The sequence below is a fragment of the Pseudonaja textilis genome, chromosome 3 (assembly GCF_049901715.1).
Source record: "Pseudonaja textilis isolate UNSWEBS1 chromosome 3, rPseTex1.2, whole genome shotgun sequence".
NCBI lineage: Eukaryota > Metazoa > Chordata > Lepidosauria > Squamata > Elapidae > Pseudonaja > Pseudonaja textilis.
This window is the reverse complement of record NC_141992.1, coordinates 163625573-163644155: the sequence shown is the minus strand read 5'-3', so window position 1 is coordinate 163644155 and position 18583 is coordinate 163625573. Positions and strand designations below refer to the sequence as shown.

The 18583-nt window shown below is 38.8% G+C and overlaps 1 protein-coding gene across 4 annotated transcripts in view; it reads right to left on the bottom strand.

Annotated features, from left to right (window-relative positions):
* CHD7 (chromodomain helicase DNA binding protein 7) overlaps nucleotides 1–18583 on the bottom strand; it is a 197896-nt gene that overhangs the window by 84264 nt on the left and 95049 nt on the right. For all 4 annotated transcript variants that reach the window (XM_087931282.1, XM_087931281.1, XM_087931283.1 and 1 more), the window contains exon 4: nucleotides 6247–6677. In XM_087931282.1, coding sequence (XP_087787408.1) covers nucleotides 6247–6677 — 431 coding nt within the window. The remainder of the gene's footprint in view (nucleotides 1–6246; nucleotides 6678–18583) is intronic.

Sequence of the window (18583 nt, the reverse complement as noted above, 5' to 3'; positions counted from 1 at the left end):
AGCCTAGTGATGAAACGTTTGGAAACTAAACAACAAGAAGGGGCGTTGGTCTTACCTGAGGTGCTCCTTCTCAGAGGGTGGAGATAGAATCCAGACAGTGTGGGATGATTCTGATCTGCTTGCTCCTTAGACTGAGTTCCTTAAACTGAGGGCATGCTGCCTCCTCACCAATGGTCCCCAGTTTTCGATGATGTTGAAGAGATGCACGTGCTTGATCAATGATACCTGTCTCCATCAAACCTGCACCCTGGCCAGATGGTCTCCAGGGTTGGGGCTGGATCCTATCTCCACCCTATGAGGAGCGTCTCAGGTAAGACCAACGCCCCTTCTCCAGAGTGGTGTCGATGGGATCCAGACAGCTGATGTCCTACGGACGGGTCTCTGTCTGGTCCCAAGTCTGTGGTGCTGAAAGCACCCTTTGTAAGACCTGTCTTTCGAAGGCAGCTTCTGTCGAGGCAAATGTGTTGAGTCTATAATGCCTAATAAAAGCAAAGGCGAAGACCAGGTCGCCACTCTACAAATTTCCTCCACTGAAGCCTGCGCGGCCCATGCCGCTGTTGTTGCTGCACTTCAAAGGAGCGTGCTGTAATATGTCTCGGTATTGCCAAGCCTTGCTCTTCATATGCCTTGGCCTCTAATCCATCTGCCAATGGCCGATGGTGTAATTTTCTGTCCCATTGTCATTGGTTGGAATGACACAAACATGGCCTCCATCCTCCTGAAAGCCACAGTCCGTTTGATATATATACAGAGGGCCTGCCTTATATCCAATGTGTGCCAGATCCTCTCCCGGGCATGAGATGGTGCCAGGCAGGAAGAAGTCTGCAAAGAATCCTGAGCTCGATGGAAGTAGAAATTGACTTTGGGGATGAAGGCCAGGTTCAACTGTAGGACTCTGTTGGCGTGGAAAACACAGAGGTCCTCCCTGATGGATAGCGCTGTCAGCTCCGATATCCTCTTGGCCGATGTTATGGCCACAAGGAAAACCACCTTTTAAATTAGAAAATGTAGGTTGACAGTTCTCAAAGGCTCAAAAGGTGCAGTCGTAAGTGTCTGAAGCACCTTGGATAAGTCCCAGGTGGGGTACCTATGCACCACTGGAGGTTTCAAATTGGTGGCTCCTCTGAGAAACCTATGTACCACTGGGATCTGTGCTAGGGACTCTAGGTTCCCAAAAGTCAAGATCATTGAAAGGGCTACCACCTGTCTACAAATAGTGGCAGGGGCCAGGCCCTTATCTAACCCCACCTGCAAAAAGTCCAATACTTGGGCCACTGTCGCTGAAATGGGCTGTAGTCCCTTCTTCACACACCACTCACAGAAGGCTCTCCACGTTGCATCATAAATTCTGGTGGTCAATGGTTTTCTGGTTGCCTGGTTTTAATCACCTGGGAGGAGAAGTTGTCCCTCATCAGAATTCTCCTCTCAAATGTCAGACAGCCAATTGGAGCCACTGAGGCTCTGGGTAGTCGATCAGCTCCTGGTTGAGGGACATCTTTTCAGAAAGGATCTTCGATGGTCTGGTTAGTGACAGACTCACCAGGTCTGCGAACCATGGGCGCCTGGGTCAATGGGGAGCTATGTGTAGAACCTCTGCTTTCTCCTTGATGACCTTCCTGATCACCCCTGGGATGAGTGAAAGTGGGGGAAAGGTGTAAAGGAGACGCCACAGCCACTGGCACCTAAGTGCATTGACTCCTTCGGCCCCCTGCTCTGGGAACCTCGAAAAAAAACTTTAGCAGTTGGCTGTTCGAAGGAGTTGTAAAAAGGTCCACAATTAAAAGACCAAAATGGTCCAATATTTCCTTGAACAGAGCTGGATGCAGGCGCCATTTGGATTGGTTGACCGCTCAGCCACTGGTCGACTGCTCAGCCAGTCTGCCTGCACATTCTTCACTCCTGAAATATATTCTGCCTTGATGGAAACTAGGTTCTTCTCTGCCCAGCAGCACACCTGTTCTGCCTCCTTCATTAGGGGCTTGGAGTAACTACCACCTCTGTCGGTTGATGTGGGCCTTGGCAGCCACATTGTCCGTAAAGAGGAGAACATGCTGCCCTGCTATCCAATCCTTGAATTCCCTGAGAGCTAAGTGGGTTGCTCAGATCTAGCCAATTTATGTTGTGTTTTAAGTCTATGTCTGACCACCTTCCCTAAGCCACTTGATTTTGAAAATGAGCTCCCCAGCCCAAAAGCCTGGTGTCTGTAGTAATTGTTAGATGGGCCTGCTCTCTGAAAAAACACCCCCTGACCATCACTGGGGATGTCCACCAAAGAAAGGAAGTTAACACCTTTGGTGGTACCCTTAACCTTGTCAGTGAATTGCTCCATCCCGACCTCTGATAAGGGAGCAGGAACCACTGCAGGTCCCTTGCATGCAGCTGAGCCTATTATAATGCAAAAGATCACCTTGCCCTGTTTGAAGGAGTTGCAAAAAGGTCCACAATTAGAAGACCAAAACGGTCTTCTTGGGATAGCTGAGCTAGTGATGCTCCCCTGTGGGACTGTACTTAACCCACCAGTCCCTGGATGTCAGACCTTCACTCTGGGGAGAGGGAGACCACCCTGGCTACGGTGTCTCTTATAGCCCCCCGGTATAATAGGTGGTTGGTTGGCGTTAAGTGGCTCTTGCTGGTGTTGACAGAGAACACATAGGCCTGCAATGCCTGCACGGTAATCCATAGGTCATCTTCTGCTTGCCTGTGCGATGACGACTAGATTAGAATATCACCAGGTAGCATTGTATATGGACTGGGATGGTCCTGAGATGGGCCATCAATGCCGCAAGAATCTTTGTGAAAGTTCTGGGTGCAGACACCAGGCCAAACAGGAGGGCTCTGTATTGTAGATGCCTGCCCGCGTAGCAGAATTTCAGGTACCAATGGTAAGCAGGCTGAATCAGTATGTGCGGGTAAGCTTCTGTGAGATCGATGGTTGTCAAAAAATCTCCCTCCCTGACACTCTCTAGGATGGATTGCAGAGTGTGCATTTTGAATCTTCAGTGTATCAGGTAACAATTCAGACCTTTGAGATTGAGAATTCCTCTCCATCCCCCCCGAGCTCTTTGGAATGATGAGTAAAATTGAGTAAAATCCATGCCTCTGCTGGTCTTCTGGAACTGTCTCCATAGCCTGGATAGCCAGTAAATGAATAGCAGCTTCCATTAGATTTTTCTTGGTTGCATCGTTCAAAAGGGGGCAATAAATAATGAACCTCGGGGGATTGGATCGGAATTCTAGGGATAGGCCAGACCTAGTCATGTCTAGAACCCAAGCATCCGTTGTTGTATTCTCACATTGGTCTGCAAAAAGGCTTAGTCTGCCACCAATGGGAGCCTCAGTATGGTAGTCCCTTGGGGTGATGGAAAGAATGGTTCCCTGTCCCTCAAAAGGGCTGCTTATTTTGTGTTTGGGGTTTGTTCTTGTCTCAGAACCACTGGGGCACCTGAAATTCCTGCCGTTGACTGAACAAACCTTTTATTATGTTGGAAGTTCGGTCTGTAGTAATAGGCACCAAAAGGACAGATGAAAAAATGGTGAGAACCTGCTATCAATGCTCTATGAAATAGAAGGCAGGATTTTCCATCTGTCCCTGGCTTCCACCAGGACTGGTTCCGGGGTGCCCCCAAACAGCTTGCCACCTTTATACAGAGCAGACGCCAACTTCCATCCTCGCTTGGTGTTGGCCTTCCAATACTTGAGCCACAGGAGGCATCGAGCTGTCACTGCCAATGCAATGGCCTTGGAAGCAAACTTTACAGAGTAAAGCATGGCATCAGCTGTGTACTCTGTCGCTGCAATCACCTTATCGAAGTCCTGATGGGTCCTGACATCACTGACAGGCACCCGCTCCTGAATCTGGAGAAGCCAAATCAAAGAGGTCCTGGTGAAGAAAGACCCTGCTGTAGCAGGCTTCACGGCCCATGCAGCAGCCTGGTGTGTCTTGCGCAATGCCAGCTTGGATTTTTTTATCGCTTTGAGTACATCTTCAGCATCATTGAGCATAGTTGAGGATGATGCAAGCGCCAGTACCGGTTTGTCCACTTTGGGGAGCTGTAAGGTTTCTGCCAGAGGCGTGGCCACATTATAAAAATGTTTATCAAAGGAAGTGGCACTTGGGTAAGTCCCTGGCAAGTCCATTTGGCTCTGAACCATATTAAAGAAAGTTTTGGAGATGGAATCACCTCCTCCTCCTCCGTTGGTTTGGTAAAAAGAAGATCACTGGGCTCTGTTATGCCCAGAGAAAGGGTCTGGCAAAGCGGTGTCGAAATCCAGTCTAGTCGCACTTTTGGTCTTAAAAAATAGGGACTTAAACATGTGAGGCCTAAAAAGCCCTTTAAAAACGGGCTTGTCTCGGGCCTTCCTATCATCTTCGGAAAAATCCTGGTCAATCTCACCTTCCTCTATCGAGCTCTCAGATTGACTTTGATCAGAAGAGATTCACCCAGATCAAAACTTACCATTTTCCCAATATATACAAATCTAACTATAATTAAAAGGATTAATAACCCAACAAAATGGGCCTCAGGGGCTAAAAAGTAGCTAGAGAAAACTATATGTTATATGCTATTTTTTAGGATATATCCTTGCAAATCTGTGGTGGACTGATAGTATTGCTTCATATTTGCAGTTCAGAACACACAAAATAACTATAATATCCATTACTATATTATAATCACAATGTATTTGTTGCTGTGTACAGCAATCATACGTTTCATATTTTTTCTTATCTGTATCACAGCAATACATCAAAAAGATAAATAAGGTATCATTAAAGAATTCAAAAGCTTTTGTTTGACAGATTAATCACTTAGCTTATTCATCCATTTAACTTAATTGTGAATGTTGTTGGACAGGTTTATCATTTCTTGGAATTCCTTAATATATATGAGTACAGTTTTTTTCTACAGTTTTTAAAGATTGCCTGCATTTAAACTCAGTTGAATGACTTCAAGCTTCAAAATATGAAAATGCGATGTATAGGAAAAAATATCATACTTAATTTGTTTAACCTAACCTTGTTTGCATACTAATACCATACTTCTAAGCATTTCTTTAAAAAATATGTTGGGTTCCATTCCAGAAAACACATAAAATTAACAAAAGTTCCTTAAATTATCGATTTATATGATAAAATAGTTCTGCAGCTAAAGGGCAGAAAGAAAAGGGGTCTGAAAATAAAAGAAACAAGGATAAAGCTTCCTCTATAAATGTAAAAATAGATTTCATTATTCCTGAAAAATGATGTCATGCAACCATCTTTCAAGTGCCTTATTTATTACATTTCTAATATTTTAAAACAAATCAATAACAATTAATAAATGCAAAGATCTATACTTCTGGGATACTGGTCATGAAATGAGACATTGGCTAGCAATACAAAACTAAATGTTTTCTCTATAGGGACAATCTTGGCACACATGAATATTCCTGAAATAAATCTCCTGCACTGATATGATAAATTTCTTTAAAAATATTTTCAAATCAAATAAAGTCACATTATTAACAGTATAGTTAAATTGTATTTGTGCCCTGCATGTTAGATGCATATCTATTATGTTCTATTTTGGTACTGAAATATTCATACAAAAAACTTTCTGCTTTTCTGCTCTTTCCATATATATGTGTATGTATACACACACACACACACACACTCATTCCTTCCTTCCTTCCTTCCTTCCTGCCTTCCTTTACTTCCTTGATTAGCCAAGAATCTTCTGAGTCTCAAAGATAATTTAGAAAAATGCGATAAAATCCTGTTTCATGAAAAACGTAAAAATACTTTATGAGGTTATTCAGGGTTCCAGTTATATTTACAATGTAGTTTCAGCAGAAAATTTGAAATGAACATTATAGGAGGTACAAGTATATCCTGCCCCCACCCCCACAAATAGTACTATAATGACAGAGGGACTAATTCTTAATAATAAGTTAAGATATAGTGAATGGGTAGCTTAGTGAAGTTAGTTTCCTTGTATTAACTTCCTCTTTTCAAAGTCAGATTTCCACTTCTGATAGAAATTTAGGTTTACAATTCTCTACCCCGTAGCTGGGTCCAAATCAGCCTATTATAATTCAATACATTTTAGAAACCACAAAAGAAAAACATTTTAGTTTGTGCTAGTTAATTCTAAATCAATATAAAACAATTTAAAATGGCTATAATGAATCTTAAAACATTTTCACTAATTTAAACATATTAAATATTAAACTTAGAAAACTGTATCTCACTGGAACTGCCTTCCTTACCTTGCTTTTTTGCTGGTCTTGGCTTTTGGTGTAGTGTGTTTTACTTTCTTCTCCTTTGGCTCTTTGGGTATCTTGGGGGTTTTGGGTATCTTGGGTTCCTTAGGCTCCTTCTTCTCCTTGGGTTCCTTCAAATCCTTTGGGTCTTTTTTCACCTTAGGTTTCTTCTTTTTCTTTTTTTCTTCCTGGGAGCCTTCTAGGGCTTTTCTGGTAGGATCCTGGTTATCACACCCACTAGGAAAGCCTTCTTTACCAAATCCTTTGCTGGGACCTTCTGCAACAATATGATTGTTTTTCTTTTTCTTTTTCTTCTGCTGTGGTTGCAGCTCAATTGAGGGAAGGTAATCATCACTTTTCAAGAGCTGGGCATTCGGTCCACTAACCTGAGACATGTCTGGCACTGTTTTTTCTAGGAAGGGTTCTGATGGAGAATGCTACGAGAAATAAATGAACATTAAATAACTAAATGCTTTAAAATTAGTTCTTGGAAAATATGCAGGTTATAAAATCAGTACAGAAAATACATTTCATGTTTTAAATGGAAAGAAACTGTTAATGAAGCATATTTCTGCTAGAACAGGAAAGGAAGCAAGAAAGGTAGGGCTACTTCAGTATGTTCAAACCTAAACAACAAGGGATGGAAGGTGAATATAAGTAAGAGAATATGAAAATATACATGATTCTTTTAACTGTAGATGTAGAATGACTTTATTGGCTTGTTCAAATTAATCAAATGAAAGCCACATAACCCTGTTTGTTATCCATCAGTGATTTGAAAAGGGACTTACAAAATAAAATGTTATAAAAGAAAATTTGAAAAAACACACTGGCATATGTGCCAGAACATTAATTTGTACAAAATTAATAAAATTTTGAAGCAATTCAAAATGATATATGGTCCTAAAGCCTATTGCTTATCTCCTCTGTCCTCGTAAAACATTAGAATCTAATTTGTTATTCTTAAAAGAATTTAGGCCATTTATTTATTTCTTCAATATATACATGGCCAATCAAGACTCATAGCGGTTTATAGCAATCCAATAAAAAGATACAACTCTTAAAATGATCACAATTTAAGTATTAAAATCAAAATTTGTTAAGCATCTAATGTAAAAAGTAAACAATACAATCAAAATATATGAAAAAAGAATAAACAGTACAATTAAATTAAAATATGGCAACTATTAACTAATCATCAAACACTTTACAGAAGAGCAGTGTCTTAAGGAACTTTTAGAATGTTAAGAGGGATGATGTAAACATAGTTCCAAAGGAGAAATTATTCCATGTAGCAATATCAGAGAAACAGTACCTCCTTTTGCTTCACAAAATGAAATATATAACTAGAAGCTTTCTCAGGAAGAGCAAAGCTGATGGGATGATCAGGTGAATGTACTGTATGGAGATACCACCATTTAAAAATCTATTTTCTTAAGCAGCTGGTGGTAATTACAGAAGTCCATGGCAAGCCACATACTCTGAGATTCTCTTTTAATCCACCACATAGTGCAGGTTTTTCAAGATGAGTTCTCTTTCATCTTTAGAAACTAATGACACAGGATTTCAGATTTACCTCAATTACAGAAAATCTCTTGTTCATCAACTGTTTTTAAATGAAGAACACTTTTATGTAAGCAAGATAAATCCAGTTACCTATTGTCAAATCTACAGCTCTTCATCACTACGAAAGAAGGAAATGGACAAAATTATGAAGCTAATAAAAAGCATTTTGATGACTTGACAAATTGGATTTTCCTCTCATATCAATAGAAATATGACATCTCCACTTATATGGCATGTTCAGAGTTTATACTTAAGCTGGCAGGAATAGCCAACACCTCAGAAGCCCAGGATACAGAAGGATCTTGAGAGAAGGATCTGAACACTTGAAATTAAAAAAAAAAGGTTAAAGCACAAATGCAATTTAAGTTTTAGGAAAGCTAAAAGTAAAAAGTTGACCCACTCTTAGAGAAGAGTATAGAAGAATAACAGATAATGGGGATAGTGAAGAACATTTCAAATCTTACTTTGCTTGTTGCTTCTCCCCAAAAGTGAACTTTGTTCAAATGGGTGTAGGCAGAACAAATGACATAAAAAGAGTGGCAATCCAAAGTAAGGAAAGAAATAGCCAGGAAACACCAAACTAACAGGAACAGGGGTTTCCAGGATCAGATAATTATATCTGAATCTCAAAGGAACTTGAGAATGTCTCAAGACTTGTGATATCTGAGAAATTATGGAAGACAAGTGCAGTGTCAGAAGATTATAGAAACAACCTAGAAGGAAAAACTTAGAAGCAAATAGTGATGGACAGTGGTGGGATTCAAATATTTTTACCACTGGTTCGGTGGGCATGGTCTGGTGTGGTACACGCCGAACACACACTTTGCGCAGGTGCAAAGGCATTTGCACAGGCACAGAGGCATTCTAACTCGCCTCTTGCAAGCCTACATGATCCCGGTCGCTTCAGCAGCTGCTGCGCAGCACTCTTCTGTGCCGCGCAAAGCAGCTGTGCTTCAAATTCAGAGGATAATGGTGAGTATGGGAGCCCAGGCGGGTGAGTGAGCCCAACAGCAGAGCGGCGGAGAGAACCGATTCAGTCTCCACTGCACATCGCTGCTACCAGCTCGATAGAACTGGGCCGAACCAGTAGAATATCACTACTGGTGCTGGAGATGTTTAGAATAGAGAAGATGAAAAGAAATGTGATAGTTGTCTTTGTATCTCTGAATGACCTCCATGCCTTCATGTAGAAAAAAAGAGCATTATTATTCACAAGTGCTAGAGAAGACATGACAAGGAACAATGAGTTTAATAATGAGATTTCCTAATATCAAGGGGTGTTCAACAGTGAAAGAGAATGCCTTGGAAGATGTGGACTCTCCTGTGCTGGAAAGCAAGCAGAAATTGGATAGCTTATAGAATTGATGGATGCCATAGAATTGGATGTATGGATGTATAGTATGGATGCCATAGAATTGATTCCTGTGCTTTACAGGATGATGGACTAGAGGCTCTTCAGGATCTACTCCATTTTTTATGTTATTCTTCCTTTTAAAATGTCAGTAGCATTTGTTCTAAATTTTGTCTACCTTTCATACATCTACTATCTGATGTTATTACATGAATTAAACCTGAGGATCATATTTTGATTACTATATAATTACATAACACCGTGGCAGCACACTGAAAAATCTTGAGCCAATCACTCTTATTTGGGATAACTATCAAGATTCACATCTGAGCTTTGCAGTAAACCACTTGCCATAGCACTGAATTCAGGTGATTGTAAGAATTGGTGACCATCTTTTCTGGAAATTGCCAGTTACCATCTAGCCAGCCTCAATTCTTTCCTCTTCCTTCTGATTTCACAAGTATTGCAATTCTTTCCCATCTCCTTCTGCTGATGGATAACTATAGGATTGTCTTTCTCCTTCTATCTTGGGAATTTCCTTTATTTTTTCTCCTTCCTGACTGTGAGCAATGGAAAAAGGAGGTATTTCTTTTTTTCTTACCTAATACTTTTCTTCTTTTTATTTCAGGAGTCTCAACTTCAAATGAAAAAAATCTAGAAATTGTCTCTCCCTAATTTTCAACACTACTGAAATATACAGACATCCTCCTACATATCCAGGTAGGCAGCTGTGACATAATTGCCCCTTCAATGCCATAAGTATGAAATACCCTCCAAATTCCATGTAATGAAGTGTATGGGTAACCTTGAAGAAAAATGAGAGATGCTGCCTAGGAAACCATCAGACAAGAGAGACAGGAGCCCATACTCATTTAGCAGTCAAAGAAAGTTAGGAAAGACCAGCCCTAGGGCATCTAGCAGTTAAAAGTAATAGACAGAAAAATTGTACCTGCAAGATTATATTAATGCAGCCTTACAACAAAGTAGCTTTAGCTAATCTAGTTGTGTTTCCTATATGGTTTACCCGGGAAGGCCAACAATATCTTTCCTCCACTCCAAAATAGAAGAGAGGTACACAATGAAGGCATTCCTAAATCAGGAAGAAAAGATGGAATGTGTAAATATTTTCAGTGTGACCAGAAGCTGCAATGGTTAATCTGTGTCGTCACAGGAAACAGTCCAATAAATTTGACATCCATTTTCTATTGTGGAAGGTATAAACATGGCAGAAAGTAACTCATGATCTTCGACAATGATGCTTCCTGATGCTAATATCAGTAGAGCATTGTAGGAGAATTTAACCTGATCTTTTTTTTACTTTTAAGGAAGCCCAAGAAGCCTGACGTTCCTGGAGAAAACAGGAGTCTTTGCAAAACTGGAAGGCAGGTACGGGCATAGCAGTAATTGGTCTGAAATTGAAACAATTTGAGTGGAGCAATGAACTTACATGTTGTAACTAATTTCAGCTGTATATACAATTTCAGGCCAATTATTTTGCTGCTAGTTTACCAAATAACGAAGGTATTGTTTCATTTACTTAGTATAGCTACGTGGTGGAAAAGGACAACTCACTTGTCATAAATCAGCCGATAGACTATAAAAGGGTTAATAAAGAAAAATAATAGCTATTTTTAGAATATCTTGCAAAAAATTCTGTCATTATTGAAAAGAAAAAGAGATGACCCAAATTAACAGTAAGGAAAGCAGATAATTAAGGGTTAGAGTGGGAATCCCATTCTACTCCTAGATGGTGCGTGTATTACAATCATGTTAAACCCCATACATGGGGCATGATACAATAAATCAACTATATCTTAAGGGAAGATGAATTTTAGATGTCATTCCTTCCTGCAACTGCTGAGCACTATGACCTGGATAGTTTTTAATGTTAATGCACTGCATATAGCCATTTAAAGTGTGAAGGACTCATTCAATTCCCTAAAGAATCCCATCGAATCTCATTTAATATGTTCTGGCTGCCAACATCTGTTGATTCCCAATAAGGATGAAACTGGTATCGTGGTGCCTCCTGGTGGTCAAGATAACTTGAAGATGCCATAAAGTCTGATGTCAATATAAAATATAGGAAGTCCTTGACTTATGATGGTACCTGGGATGGAGCTTCCATTACTGAGTGATGTGTTTGCTAAGTGAATCACACCGTTTGTTACTTTCTTTGTCACAGACCTTGAATGAATCACCATGGTCATTAATCAAATCACAGTCGCTAAACAACCCGCTTTCTCTCATTGACTTTGCATGTTTGGAAGACACTTGAGAACATCACAAATGGCCCCAGGATAATACAACCACTCTAGTACATGGGAAATTGCACTTCTACAAGCCAACTTTGGAAAAGAGAATTTGTACTGTGGACAAGTAATAGCCAAGTAAATAAACTTAATTTCAGGTACTTGATTTCAAAGTAGAGATCTATAACAAAATCTGTTTGAACTTTTAAAAAGAAAGAAACTGACTTATTTTTCTAATGTGAACATTCTGTTCTCTTTAAAGCTGTTATGTTAAGTTTAAAGCTGCTACTTTAAATTAGATGATTTAAAAAAATATTTTTCGCAGTATAAGACCCTCCAAAGTATAAGAAGCACCTAGCTTTTGAGGAGGAAAACAAGAAAAAAAATATGCCTCTGCCTCCCAGCAATTTGCCTCCTTGCAGCAAACAGCAAACAGCCTGTTTCAGTTTCAGCACAGCCTGATTAGCACAAGCAGCTGATTGTTGGTTGGATCGACCTCCCCACGATCAGCTGTTTCAGGCTGCAGGGATTGTCATAGCCTATTGCCACCTCCCATGCACCCCATTTTCAGCCTCCACATCCTGTTTTCAACCTCCACACACCCCATTTTCGGCCTCTGCATGCCCCATTTTCCGCCCATTCCAGGCGGCGGGGATTGGAATGGGTGGAAAATGGGGTGCGCAGAGGCAAAAAATGGGGTGCACGGAGGTGGCAAAAGGCAATGGCAATCCTTGCTGCCTAAAACAGCTGATCCTCGGGAGGTCGATCCAACCGACAATCAGCTGCTTCTGTTTGCTGCAAGGAGGCAAATTACTGGGAGGCAGAGGCCAAAGAATGGGGGCCAGCAGGTAGACGGGGTTTCGGCAACATTCACTGTATAAGATGCACTTTTGGGGGTGGAAAAATGCATCGTATACTCTGAAAATATGGTGATTTTACCTTACTGGAAGAATGACAAGGAATGAATAAACTTGGCTTCTTAAAGATGGGATTCTATCAATAAAGCGTGCATCTTATGAGACTGAAATCCTGGTTCTACTCTATACATTATAGGTGATAAATAGAAAAAAAGAACAAAAAAGTGTGCCATGAATTATGGGCCTCTGTGAGAAAAAAAAATATTGAACCAACTATAGTTCCAGAAAGCTTTTTGAATGAGATGAGGAGAAGTCACAAGAAGAAATAGAATAGGCCTTTTTTAGAAAATTTATTTATTTATTAAATTTATAAAGTTGCCCAACTCCATGATGACTCTGGCAACGTATAATAATAATATCATTACTACAAAAGATAAAAAGCTAGAAGCATCCAGAAATAAAAGAGGCTGTGCATTCTAATAATAATATAACACAGGATCCACCACCCTGTGTAAGTCAACTACCATCAGAATAACATTGAGGTATTTGATATTTGCTAGGTCAGTTATAAAGCATCAGAGAAGCATATCCCAACATCCAAATAGGGAGGCTGTGTAACAGGTTTATCTTTTAAGGCTTGGCAAAATAACAGAATGATAAAAAGAAATATTGTTTTTGACATCTGCTCTTATGGAAAGACACCAAGAGTCAAACCTCATTGACTATCATGACTGATCTGTAATATGTCTTTTTTCAAACAAAGGACAACATATAACTGTTAATTGTAATATAATACAATTATAGTATACAATCTTGTATCAAAGAAATGGAGTAGGGCGAAAACAAGGAATATTCATTTAATCAGTTAAGGAAGAGGTCTGCCCCCTGGTTGTATTTATGACCAGTTGCAGGATTCCATGGTCATATGATCTTAATTTGCAATGTTTTCTGCCATTTTCCGGCAGAAATATGGATTACTGAATTCACTTAGTAACCACATGGTTCATTTAATGACTATGACTCACTTTACTATCATAGTAAAAACGGTTGAAAAATCAAGTCAGGTCATGTGGTGATCCACTTAATAATGATTTATGACCAAAATTCTGGGCCCAGTTGTGGTAGCTAAGAACACAACCTATAAATATTAATGTCCAAGGGAAAAATAATGAAATAATAAATACTGCAATAATATTGAAAATGATTAAGCTAAATTAGTATAATGAAGGTAGGTTAAAATGTGGTTGTGTTTTGCTTATAGCACTATCCAATTACTAAACATACATATGAAAACTGCCTCTTGATTTTAAATTCCTATTATTGTTCCTATGTACAAATTAAATATTAAAAAGGCTGCAAAAACTATTGGGATTAGGTAATTAAGCCTCCTTAGGAAAGTGCTTGGTCAATTTCTACTGAAAAACTAAAAAAAAAACTAACATTTGAATGCAATGGAAATCATCATAATCTTATTTGATGATGATGATGTGTGCCTTCAAGTCAATGTTGACTTCTGGCAACCGCTTGAACATGTCCTTGCAATTTTCTTTCAGAAATGGTTTGCCATTGCCTCCTGTCTAGGATTGAGGGAAAGGAAGTAGCTCAAAATTACCAGCTTGTTTCAAGCCTAAAATGGAATTAGAACTCATAATCCCCTAGTTTCTAGCCCAGTGCCTCTATAGTAGAAATAGGAGTTCTCAGCGTATATGTGGTAAAACAAAAAGAGAGATGATCAAGACAGAATAGGTCTTCTTTTCTTCCTTCTTTCTCTCCTCTTCCTCCCACAGGAGTCAAAGGAGATACAAAGTTCTGGCTCTTATTTTTCTGGAAGCGTCAACCATTGTTAATTAATGTTGTTGCAATGTTGTCTCTCCATCTTCTTCTGGATCTGCCTCATGTTCTTTGATCTTCTTCTCTTTTTTGTATATATGTTGTATGATATGAAATCCTACAACATCCTCTCCAGGTGAGCAAACTACTTTATTTGCTGTTTTTGTGTAATTTAAGATTGGCACTATGCCAATTCTTTCTTTTATAGTCCCATTTCTGATTTTACCTCTTCTGATCACTCCAACAGCTTTCCTCAAACACCTCATTTCCATGGTGACTAATTTTCATTTGTTTTGTTGTAAGTGTCCATGTTTGATACTGGTAACATAGGGTGAGATAAGTATGCTTTGCATGAGATGCTTCTTTGTACTGATTGGTACTGCCTTATGTTATAGGAGTGGAGCAAGCTGTCCTAATACTTGCTTCGATTTACTACATCATGTGTTAGAATGAGTGGTGAACATTAAAATATGCGACCAGTATGAAAGAAGTATTTTGATATGATTTCCTCATACAGAGAGAATGAAAGTTGAAGTTACCAAACAAATATATGGAAAGGTGAATGTATCTAGAGGAAGACTATGGTTGGATGGAACTGATGAGATCCTTGAGAAGAGAAAGAGATTAGAAGTTTAATTTATTTTGTTTATTTATATATCAAATTTGGAAACTGCATATCTCACTCACAGAGTAATTCCGTAAGGAAAAGGAGTGGAGGTTCACCTCACTTTGGGGATGGGGGAGGAATGTTCCTAATGGGTGGGCAATGACATACAAGGCTCTCTTCCTGGACCCATCACTCAAAATTCTTTAACTAATGGAGTCTGTAACACAGGGGTGTCAAACTCAATTTCATTGAGGGCCACATCAGGATAGGGTGTGATTTGGAAGGCCGGGTGGGTGCCTGGCCATAGTGAGTGTGAACCAGGACGGCACCTCCACAGACATGGTTTTATAAGCTTATAAAAATAGGGAGGCATGCATTACTGTGATTGTTTTTTAATACTTACTTAATCTACTTGATCACCTTATAAGAGACACCAGATCAAGAAACTGACTTGAGAAGAAGACTAGACCTACAAAATTGTTGACATAGGCTACAGTAGTAAAATCCTGCAAGCCTGAAAGGTAAAATATTTTACTTTCCCTCCCTTTTATAACCTTCTGAGTTAAGAACAGCCTTCTGCAGCACTCCCCGTTTTGGGCCTGGAAGGCCTTGTGGGCAATTCTGGAGGCCCCACTTTGCGCTTGGAAAGTCTCCTGGGCGACTCCAGAAGCCAAAAGTGGTTGGGGGCCATGCACGCACCTTATCCCGCCCCGTTTTTGCTAGCAGAGGCACCGCGGGCTGGTCATTTGCTATTTCCAGACTAGCTCCGCAGGCCAGATCTAAGCACCCCATGGGCTGGATTCGGTCCGCGGATCTTGAATTTGACACCCCTGCTGTAACATACTCCCTGCCTTAATAGGTGAAATGCAGCATGGACATGGAGAAAGCAATGAGCAGTTATAAATATATAAGAGCCTATAATGAATGCTATTTGTATAAACTACTTTTTGCTGCATTTTTTTCTGTAGTCCTCAATGCATACCTTTTTCTTTAGTTTATTATTTTGTTACTCCTTTTCTAGACTCCATACAACATTGCTTATCCTAAAAGGATACCATTATCATCTGTGTCTGGCATGTATATAAATAAATGTTTTCAAATATCTTTGAAAATTGCTTTTCTACATACAAAGAGTTACAGTTTTGCAAAGGATTTATTTCCAGTACTCATAAATACACAGGAAATATTCCCTTTACTACAAACACATACGAAGGTCCATATGTGAACTATGGAGAGGGTGTCTGTGGTACATAAAGCTACTAATTAATAGGGGCAAAATTAAAGAGGGGACTTAAGTCTATAGTTCTGAATCTATTGTTATAGATTCTGTGCCTGGTAAACATAGTTTAGAGAATGGAGAGTAAACTCAAATTTGTCCTAGCAGAGATATGGAGTATAAAACTGAAATATAACAAAAATCATATGGATCTTCAGAACTAAACTAAAGCACTATTAATTTTAATAACCTAATTCTGTTCAATACCTGATTCCATGTAAGAGTAATGTATACATAGATCACATGAACTAATTTAAAACATGCAATATTCATCAATTTGTATAAAAATTAAAATTAACACTCCCATTAACTCAACAGCAATGGGAAAATTGTAGCTGGTATCCCCCATGCTGTCATGATTTCTTGGGCTAGCAAGAAATCCCATGTTAATAACAACCTTAGATGGAAATTGTAATATTGATAAATAGAGAAAAAGCTGAAGCAACTGGAACATTTATTAGTAAAGCAAATTGATAACACAAAGGAAATATATATATATATATATAGGGAGTGTGTACTGACAGGAATAAAAGCCATTCTTTCTACTATACCTTAAAAGAAAGTAGTAAAGGTAAAGATTTTTTGATTCAGCAGTCTAAACATTCACACTTTTTGGAATGCAGGAATTATGGGTGGCTGCAAAGCTATGTTGGGAAGGTTTTCAACTGCTGCAAGAAACATGTTGTTTATAAGCACCAAAAGAAAAAACAAGGCAATATTAATTAAAATATTAATTTCTGGTGACTTTGTGGACTTGTCCACATTGTTTGCTTGACAACAAAATATTGATTACCAGGTGAACGTGATTTATCATTTCCTTACTATTGTATATATCTCAATATTAATACTATTTTTGGTCAATGCTACGGTCTATGATTCTGTAATGGATTATCATTCAAGTACTAATCAGGTCTAACACTATTTAGCTTTTCCAGTTATCCAAGTCTTATCTAGTTATCAAACGATGTCACTGAGCTGGACCAAAAGATTTTCGGCATCTTATGAACAACAGGGTAAGGATGAAGACACAGAATGCATTTGGGAAGAATAAGGAAATGCTACAAGCAGACCCCAAGGACACTTTATTTCATTTATATTCTGCCATTCATTTTGACTTTTTGGTAATTATAATACATTATTCTGAATCCCTATTCATATTCACTGTCAATTTTTGGAAAGTATTATCTGTAATCAGTTACTTCATTACAAGCACCTGATTTCATTTTGAGTCAGAATAGATTTATAAATGTTTCCTTTTGCAATTTTACAACCCATGCACATCACTGAAATGGTAGCCTCTGGTCAGGAATCATGGCAATCTGATGGTTTTCAAAGGTGAGGAGAACCACCTGAACTGTGAATTCCATCTGGAAGTCAGATTCTGGCAATGTAATCTCCCTAGATCAAGGGGAGATTAAGAGATAAACCACATGTGTTCCAGATGGCAGTTCCTTCCAAGTTAACTGCAGAAATCGAAAAAGTGTTGTGCCGGCTTCTGAGTTGAGATGCCAGGAATCCTAAAATTCCATTTATGCTCCCAACTGCAGCACAAATGACATGGACATTAAAACCCCATTTTCTAAACACTTTGGGAAGTAATTAATTACAGATGAATTAATTAATTACAGATGAATCTGTAATTAATTACAGATTCCTTTTGCATAAAGGAAACCACTCTTCATCTTTGTGGTGAAATAAACCTTATTTCAAGATTACAAAGTGAAAGAGACTATGATTTAAATATTCAAGACTTGTAAACACCTTAAATAAGAGAAGAGCTAAGGAAGTTTTTAAATGGAGAAGCAAACAGTATTTTTCTTTCTTTCCTATTTTTATTTTTACTTATACTTTTGATGAATGTGCTTTGGTATAATTTTTCACTAAACCAGTTAAAGAGACAGGTTTGCTGTTTATACTTAAAATATGTATGTAATTAGCAGAATCTGCATAAAAAAAGATAAGGTAAAGAATTAGACTGTGACTTTAGTTGCCATGGAGATGTGACGCTTGTTGTGGCTGAAGGTATCCAGACCTATTAAAATGAAAGTGTCTGAAACAAGAAGATAATAAAGGGAAAAAAGGAAGCTTATCTTTTTACTTTGCCTGCTTGAGACATCTTTACTTTTGGATTAAAAATGACTACTACAAAAATGGTAAGAGAGGGAAAAGAGAATCATTGGAGCAATCTGTGGGCGGGGGGAATACTTACACAAGATGTACTTCAGAAAATTTTTGAACAAATGGAGGAATGTCCCTTGGGATATTTTAGTACATATTGTGAAAAAGAAAACAAGGGATCAAGTCTTTCAGCAGTATTTTAATACAAGACTGAAATGGATAATGCTAATATCATTGTTTTGAAAGGGATTCCTATTAGGATTTTGTGTAAGAGAAAAAAAATCCTTCTTTGGTGAAAAATTAAAACAGAAACAGATCTCATTTCGATGAGAGAAATTGGAAAGCACAATTTTTACTTTTAAAAGCGAAAGACTTAAATTGAATTCTGTCCAAAAGGCAAGAGATTTTTTTAGAAAAACAGAAAGGAGAATTGGAGCAGATGGAGGCTTCAGAAATGACAACACAATGGTCACAGTAGAGGAATTG